The sequence below is a fragment of the Theobroma cacao genome, chromosome 7, assembly GCF_000208745.1.
Source record: "Theobroma cacao cultivar B97-61/B2 chromosome 7, Criollo_cocoa_genome_V2, whole genome shotgun sequence".
NCBI classification, from domain to species: domain Eukaryota; kingdom Viridiplantae; phylum Streptophyta; class Magnoliopsida; order Malvales; family Malvaceae; genus Theobroma; species Theobroma cacao.
The window spans coordinates 20848710-20857998 of NC_030856.1; the positions used below are offsets into that span (position 1 = coordinate 20848710).

Genomic DNA, 9289 nt, shown 5'->3' on the forward strand with positions numbered 1-9289 from the left:
TATAAAAATTTATTTTATGAGAAAATAGAATATTTTATTTATTATTTTTGAATAGTACTAGTTGTCAACAATTTGCTTTCAAATGAACGTTTTAGATATTTAATTTGTTTTAAATCATTAAATATATATTTTCTGCTTACCTACTACATTTTTAGCAATTTTTGAGATTTTTGACGAAAAATTACGAAAATACCCCTATGAGCCAGAAAATAATATTTTATTATTTTTATTTGAAAATGACTTATGAATTTTTTAAATGCGAGATTTAATAATTGTTGCTCATCGGGAAGATGCGGAAGTTGATGCTAAGTCTTGCGGGGTTTCGATCGGCATTCGGGATGAAGAATGTCTGTCGAGACCTCGCAGCGGTTGTCACGGGCTCGATGGGAAGTTCCGAGTCGTGACATAAATCATGTCAAAAATTAACTAAAAATAGTAAAATTATAATGAAGAATATTTTTAAATTGGACTTATAAAAAATATTATTTCTCACAATTTACTTTAGTTAAAACCCCATGTAGTGCTACCTAAAAATCAAAGGGTGAAAGAGGCCAACGAGGCCAACCTGCCACTCGCAAATGCACAGGCAGAAAATTTTCTCTTTTTGCCAATATTCCTAACCTTGTGGAATTTAGATCTAATGAAGGGGCATCTAGGGATGAATTCTTTTAGTATTTAAGCCATGGGAAAACAAATATGTGAAGAAACAAGAATAGCAGTCGGTAACAACAAGCACAAAGAAGAGGTAGTGGCTGGATATTGCAGCAAGCAGCCAGTACAATACACTGTATTCCTCGTTAGTCGACAGCTTAATCAGCTTACAATTACGATTGTGTTATCATGAGACTCTTGTTCATCCAAGGTATCAAACATAGCCATTCCCCTAGTCTCAGGCAGATAAGCCACGAACAACCCACAACACAATATGACTAACCCGAGAACTCCATAGCAGAGAAACTCATTTTTTCTACCTGCAGAAGTCAGTAAAGGACTGAACACAGCACCAAAGATGAGCGCCTGCCTCACCATTGATGTGGCCGAGTTCCTCACAGATGTGGGAAACAACTCTGTCACATATATCAATACTACATTGAATGCCGTGCAGGAACTAAAAAATGCTACTAGCTCTAGTCCAATTTGAATGCCTTTGTGCTCACTTGCTGCACCACAAATTATACTGCATACCCCACTTGCAATCGAAAATGTTAGCATTGAAGTGGTCCTTTTACATCTTTCTATCAGGAGGAAGGTAAGGAAATAGGCTGGGATGTCTAATAAGCCATTCAGTGTAAGACTCAAGTATGTATTGATACCCAAATTCCCAACCCCCAACAGCATGCCGTAGTAAACCATTCCAACGCCAAAACCAAGGGCCATAGCAGCTAGTAGCCTTCTTAGAGCCCATCTTCTCCGAAACAAGTCCTTCATGGATGCGTACATATCCAACTTATTAGTCAGTTCCTCCTGCAGAGGAACGTCAACTAGATATGAGTTGAAGCCATCAACATTAACTGGTCCAAACTTTTTAAGAACTGCCATAGCTTCAACTTCACGCCCCTGCAGGAAAAGCCATCTTGGGGACTCACTAACAAAGAAATAAACTATTATGCAGTAAGCTATTGCTGGGATGGAAGTCCAAAAATAAAGAATTCTCCATGAGGAACCTCTGTTTGTGTAAGCTATAGCTGGCAAAGATAATAATCCTAGGGTGAAAAAGAAAAATGCAATAATCCCTACTTGACCACGCCAACGCTTTCCTACCATCTCCATTAACAACACAAGGGCTGTTGTCATGATAGATGATCGGAAAAGTCCACAGACAAATCTCAGGAGTGAATATATCCAGATGTTGGCAGATAAAGTGGTAGCAGAAGCAGATATAGACATTGCCAAACATGAGAAGAAAAGCAGTTTCTTACGACCAAGCCATGAGTCACCGAGGGTGGAGAAGGCGAACCCACCCACCAGGCACCCCATGAAGAAGGACGATGAAGGTAAGCCAGTGATGATTGAACTAGCACATTCAAGGCTCCATTCCGAGACGATCGTCCTATCAGAAGGACCATCCCAAGACCAAGAACTCCTAGAAAGACTGCAAATGTCTAAATTTGAGCTGTAAGTAGTATCATCAGTGCAGTGCCATGTCGGAACTGCGTCGGTGAAGACGCTAATGAATGTTTGTTGGGCGTCAAAGAGCAGAGGCAGTGAAACAAGAATTGCTTGTATCAACTGTACATGTCCAAAACCTCCTAGACTTTGTTCAATCATCTCATCCAACGACTCATGGAAGGTCTGTTGGTTTAGTCTCATCGTATCTTGATTCGTTAACTTGGGTTGAACCCTGAAGGAGGTTTGTGCGTAGTTGACTGCGCACTTCGGTGGGTTGCTCGATATATCTCGGTTTCCTAATTTAACGTGCCTTTCAAGTGATGTTGTCAGCCTTTATTGTGGTGAAAGATCTACAATTTATTCTGGCCTGTCAAGGTGCTGGAATTAGAACTATATTTTATATTTTTTACAGGATCTCAGGATGATTTTTTTTTTTTGAAAATCGGATCTGAGGATAATTAAGCTAATTCTTTTAATTATCCACCAGCTAGTTCATTATCTCAGTTGCATGTAGATTCATCCCCGCTGAGATTGCTTTAAACTACACAAATTTGCCTCTTCTTAGAAAATTAATCATTGTAGGCTACATAAAAACCTTAATCCTGAAGAAATATCCAGGAGCCCTTTAATTAGGGCTTTGTTTGATGAAATCTGTTTGGTGGGGTTGGTTTTATGTCGTTCCAGGTGCTGTTACTTATTGGAAGGATCTGTGTTTTTTCATTGTTGTTTTTAAGGGAGCTGAGTCATTGCAGGTCTGCGGGGGTTATCGGAAAAGTTTTATTGGTGTTCTGCAATGCTTGTTTCAGGGTCCTTGTGTTCCTGCCTACATGTATGGATTGTTTTGTAGCGGTTACTGTTTCGTGTTTTTACTGCAGCACATATTAGCCACTAAACAGTGATGGTTAGGTGCAGTTAACAAGATCATTTTCATTCAATAAAAGACATGGTTGAGAAGGAAAATGTACAGCTGTATTCTCAGACACATCAATCATATCAATCCGGTTGCATCATATGTCAATCATATCCGCACTAAAGAAAAACAAGGGGGAGAGGGGACAGTAACCACATGTTCCCAAACTCAGTGCATCATGAGTCAGCTAGGGGTAATTACTGCACTTCTGCTTTCCATTTCTTAAGATGGTGATGGACTATCGGGAGCATGGAACCGAAGACTAGGAGATGATTGACACTCGAAAGAGAATAGATGGATTCAGTCCATGACCACCAGGGAAATCCCAAGCCACCACAGTTACATGGACATCATTCAACCATACGTCCTCTCATTATTTATTTTTGGAAGGCAGTGAATTTATTCTCTGATGAGCTGACAACTAGATAAAGGAAACATATTAACAAAAGGCTTATAATCCCTTGACACAACCAAAGCAGATAGATAAAATACAATCCTATCAAGACCACGTCAGCGACAGCCCTACGCTTCCACAAGTTCAAAATGTGCACAGTGATTGATGTCCCTGATGACTCAAGCCTTGGCCAATCCATCTGCCAGAGAGTTCGCCTCACGCCTGATATGCTTGAAGGTGATGCCAATGTTGTTCCCAATAAGAGTTTCAATGGCATTCGAAGTGAACTCCACTTTCCAAGGGACTTTGGTGTTGTCCTTGACCCAAAGGATGGCATTGGTAGGAATCACTTTCAACCTCCAGCAGGTCGCTAGATGTCCATGGTGATGCAAAAAGCAAGTTCAAGTCCCTGATGGATGGCTTGAAGTTCAGCAAAGTTAGAGTCTTCAATGTCTCTGTGGCGAGAAAAGGTTCCTCTTATGTAACCGTGGTGGTCTTCTCATTATTATCTCCTCAAAAAAATTCTTCCTGTAACCAAATTAAATAAAATTGAAAAGTACAGCTTCATAAGCCAGCAAATTCAGCTTAATTTATATATTATTTTTTTTCCAATTGCAAGCAATTTAATACCAGCTCCCCTTATAGAATCAATGATAGCTTTGACCTTGCCATGATATGTTTGTTTTCTCTTCAAGGAAACAGAAACGGTAGGTATAGTAAAAAGAATAATACTCATGTTCATCTGTATAATAAAATTATAATTTAAATTAATTAAAGTAGAAACGTAAAAATAATATCAAATTTAATGTATATATGTATCAGTAATAAATTAAAAATTGAATCTTAGAAAACAAACATTAGTTATATTAGAATGCAAAAAATTTGAAAAAAAAAAACTCTACTTAAGCCATCAAATGTTACAGATCCCATGTCAATAACAAATAGAAAGATCTTAGATAGATAAATATGAGGTTTTTTATATTTATCAAATATATTTTTTAAGTTGAAAATGTGAACATAAGGCACTAAGTACTTAGAACATATATAAACTTGGATCATTTTTATTTGGCCTTGCACTTTAATAGACCAGACTTGGAGCCTAAGCAGAGGAAGCATAGACCTATACTTATCTAGCCATCTGTTTTATGGTGAAAGGCCCATACCTGAAAATGTCTTCAACTAAGCTAAACAAAAGCTTGTAAGATCTCAGAAGTATTCTTCAACTATACATGAAAAGAATCGAGGAGTAGATAGTGATGGAGTGGCTAAGTTAATGAAATAGCATGTGCACAACAGTTTTTATATTGAGGGCATAAACCCAATTTGTCATATATACGTAGTACCCAACCACTGAAAATCACACCTCAACCTCTACAAGTGATCAAACCCTTTATATTAGAAACAAAAAAAGGGCAATATATTATGTATAATAAAAGGAAGACGAAGAAGAAAGTGAGCTTGGATTTGAAGATCGCCCATCCTCCAACACTCTTGATGCTAACTCTCCACTCCCCGGCTCAGTTGCCGGCTTACCTCTTTCTTGGTCCCATCTCTTCCTTTTGTTTTTTTTTTTTTTTTTTTCTCTCTATCTCCATGTTGATGTTGGTGTTTACGGGGGGTTTTATACAGTATTCAAGAATAGGTAAAATTGGCTTCAAGGCAAGCCTTTCAAATAGACGTCTATCTTTAAGACTTATTTCGCCCCCACTACATGATATGCAAAAGGGAATAATGCAAATAGTCTCAAAGATACAATGAAGCCAACGTCTAACTTTTGTATTGCACTTACGAAGTAGACTGCTAGATACATCGAGGGTTTGCAAAGTTGTTTAGCCTTAGAGCCTACTTTCTGCAGCAAGTAGATTATAAGGAATTTGGAAGCTTTTGTAGATGGTGGGAACTTTAAGTGTTTATGTTTATAATAAAACACAACACTTATCTTGCTCTTCACTTTTCTGCTCTTGTTTGTCTCTGAATTTTGGTGTGTCAAAATGGTTGGCAACAAGTCCTTTATATAGGCTTCAAAGTGTCTCTTCTTTAAGGACACAACCTTTTCATAAAGACACATTTTTGTCTAAAAGGCATCTTTACATTTTGCCAACACAACTTTTAGATATAGTTATTGTTTCAATAGTCATCTTATGAATAGATAACTATTCATCCCATAAATTATAACCTTTGAGTTAGAACTTGAAACAATAACTTTTCACTTTAACTTTTGAGCAATGGTGTCTTTTCAACACGTCTCATAACTTTTGGATGTCATTTTCCAAGAGACATAACTATTCACATGGAAACATGTCTATATCTAATAGACACATTATGTCACTATTTGTGACATATTTTGAGCTAATGATAGCTTTTCATTATGTGAAATAACCTTTAATTTTAAAAATACAGCAACAATCCCCCACCATTTCAAAATTTCTGAATACCAACAACTTTGAGAAACTTGTGCATAAATGAAGGTATCCCGCAAATTTGAACTTTCACTTAGTGAGTGTGGTTGGTTCTAGTTTGAGTTGAGTGGTTGATCAAGTATTGAACCATCGATTCTTCATTAACTAGTCGGGCCACTAAACACACACAAATTTCCTTGCATACATTGTATCTAGTTTTTTCAACATGTTTATGCCCTTGTGTTTTGCATCCATTCATGAGTGTTGTCGAAGTCAACCCTTTAGCTCCTAGAAGCGGCCACACTTCCACTCACATAGGTAACCTCCATCGGAAGTACCCCGTAATTATAGTACTTCAACATATACATGTTATGGGCCTATTAAGAACTTTCGTTCAACCTTACTTTACACATTACGGGAACCAAGCACTATACACCTTGGGATGAAAAATATAATTTAGTGCTTGCAATCACCATGTGGTAGAATAGTCAGTACCCGAGACTTGCAGGTTGGCCACAAGCATCGAGGTGAGCTCCCACCATTAGCGATTTAATTAATAGGCTTGAAACCCATCCCTCTTAAGGTCTTTATAACCAGGTCCTTTTCAAGACCTTTAGTAAATGGATCTACTAAATTTTCACTAGACCTCACATAACTTATATGACTATACCGTCACTAATTCTTTGCCTTACAATCCTATGTCGAAGTCCAATATATCGACTCTTTCCATTGTAAGCTTGATTATATGCCTTTGATACAGTTGCTTCATTGTCGCAATGTATCAAGATTAGTGTCATTGGCTTAGGCCACAACGAAATTTCATAGAGTAAATCTATAAACCATTCCACTTCTTAGGTGGGAGATGCTAAGGCTATAAATTTAGCCACCATGGTGGAATCCGCTTGACAAGATTGTTTCTTAAAACCCCAAGAAACAGCAGCCCCACCAATTGCAAAAATCCATCCAGTCGTGGATGTGTAATCCGTTCTATTTGAGTTCAAACTTGCATCTGTATACCCTTCTAAAACCGAAAGAAAACCTAAATAACAGATGCCATAATTCTTTGCACTCTTTAAGTAGCTTAGAACTCTATGAACAGTATACCAATGCTTTTTACTCGGATTACTTGTAAATCGACTTAGCATCCCAACCGCAAAAGCAATATCTAGCCTTGTACAAACCATTGCATACATTAGGCATCCAATCACCTTTGCATATTCATTTTGTGCTATTGGCTTCTCTTCGTTGGGTATTAGCCTTAGATTATAATCATAAGGCGTAGTCTTTGGCAAATAATCTGACTTGCCATACTTCATTACAATTGTAAAACCCGACCCTATAAACACATGTCATGGCTTACATGCACTGAGTAGCATGTTATTATGCTAGGAAAGTCTTAAGAATAGACGAAACCCGGTATTGTACCTAACGGTACACTTGAGTTGATTTAACCTCGAACTAGTTCAAATAGGAATCGTAGGATGAAATTTAATATTTTACAGTCTAGGAATAACTAAAAATGATTGTTCGAAGTTCGAGGGTTCAATTGGGAAAAAATTGAAAATTGTGATGTTTAGGGGCAAAATCGTTGTTTTGCCACCTAAGATAATAATTTGATCATGGAGTGAAAATTTTGACCAAGATTAACAATTTGGAGTATAATTTAATGATAGGAAGTGAAAATTTTCAATTTCGATAATTTTCGAAACATAGGGGCAAAACGGTAATTTTATCGTCTCGGGGTAAAAACCGTAATTTTCACCACCCAAAACTTGTCAAAATCATAAGATTTATTTATTTTTGGTATGAATAACTATGGTATTTTAAGAGGTGGAAAATTGAAGTTTAAAAGACGAAATTTTAAAAACGGGCCAATGGAAAAGTGACACATGGCACTTTTTAATGATTTAATATTATTTTAATGAAAAATCAGCCCATTTAAACCCCATATTAAGTGATGGCCGGCCATAAGGAGAGAACAAGAGAGAAAATAGAGAGGAAAGGAAGAAAAGGGAAAAACCAAAGGAAAACTAGAAAATTCAAAGGGGAAATCACATTTTTCGTTCGTTTACGCGTCTAACGGTAAGATTTTTCGACTTTAGCTTGATTTCTACCTTTCCTATGCCTTTATTTCCATTTAGCATGGTTGAGGAGAGAGATCAAAAAGTGAAACCAAGGGCTGGCCGAATTTCAAGGGGAGAGATTTTGAAATTTTTAAGTTTTGATTCTTAGTTAAATTAGTAGTTTTAGTTAGTTAAATGTGTATAGAAATCAAATTGGGCAAGAAAGCATGAAATTCTCACAATACCTACCCTTGGCCGAATATGCATTGATGTACAATGATGATGAACTGATCTTTATTCTAAGAGAAATGAAGAGAAAATGATGAAAAATGGTCAAATGTGATAGAAAAACAAAGTGGAAAATTAACCGAGTAAATGTCCCATTTTTGACCGAATTTTCCAAGGAGGAAAGTGAGCTGATTTTGGTGATTTTAGAAGGTTATTGGCTGATATTTAATGGTTAGAAATGTTGGAGAGAAAATGGGACAATTTAGAGCTAAAATGGAGCGCGTTAGCAATTTAATCGGTAAAGTGCCAAAAATAGGTTAATACCGCGTTTAAGCCGTTTTAGGCTATTGCATTTCATACCATGCATTAGTATAGGATTTAAGCCAATTATATAGTGATTTAGCATCAATGTGGTGAATTGGGTAAATTTTGCAATGTGTTTTGGAGGAAAGCCTTCCGGTAAAGGTAAGGAAGTCGTACCTGACAAACAGTGATTGGGGCACCTAAAAAGCAATTAGTTTGTACAAACGGTAAGTAAATCTATTATTATTGTAAATTATCTAGAGTTTATTTTTAAATGCTCTTCATGGATTTTATGAAATGAAAATGAGATTAAAATGGGATTTTTGATGTTTTAGAAATAAATGTGGCAAATAAAAATATATTGTGTTGATTATGAAATTGAGTAATTGGAGGCTGTCAATTATTTTGAAATATATATTTTCCTATGAATGACTTATGGTATATGAGTATATGTGGCTATATGTTATAATTGCATTGGGAATTTATGTAAGCTGTCTTTTACTATGCAAGCTGGGTAAATAAATAAAAGCCACGTTATACTGTCGAAATTTTATTAAAATTGGTGGGTTTAGTCACTACAGTGACGGGTTTCCATGGACTGCCTATTAGAGGGGCAAGGTAAACCCGGTTATATAGTTACTCCGGTAGTAGAGGCAATGAGGGTAACTCTCGAGGTAGTATTAGAGCTCACTTCACGTCAAACCCCCACGTGAATGTGTAACTCGGCCAACACCAAGGAACGACTTGTTTTAAAAATAAAAATGTATTCCACATGTAAATATCTTAACAACCTTGGTGGACTCGGTTAGATGCCTCGGCCAAGGTATCCCCGAGGATTAGTTTTGGCTTGAGCCTTGTTTTTAATAAAAGTCAGAACCCTTAA

General features: G+C 36.8%; 1 protein-coding gene across 1 annotated transcript; it reads right to left on the reverse strand.

Annotated features, from left to right (window-relative positions):
• On the reverse strand, positions 700-2529 carry LOC18594991 (organic cation/carnitine transporter 2). Its single transcript, XM_018124559.1, has one exon. It carries the CDS (start codon positions 2308-2310, stop codon positions 814-816), a length of 1497 nt encoding a protein of 498 aa, XP_017980048.1. The 5' UTR covers positions 2311-2529; the 3' UTR covers positions 700-813.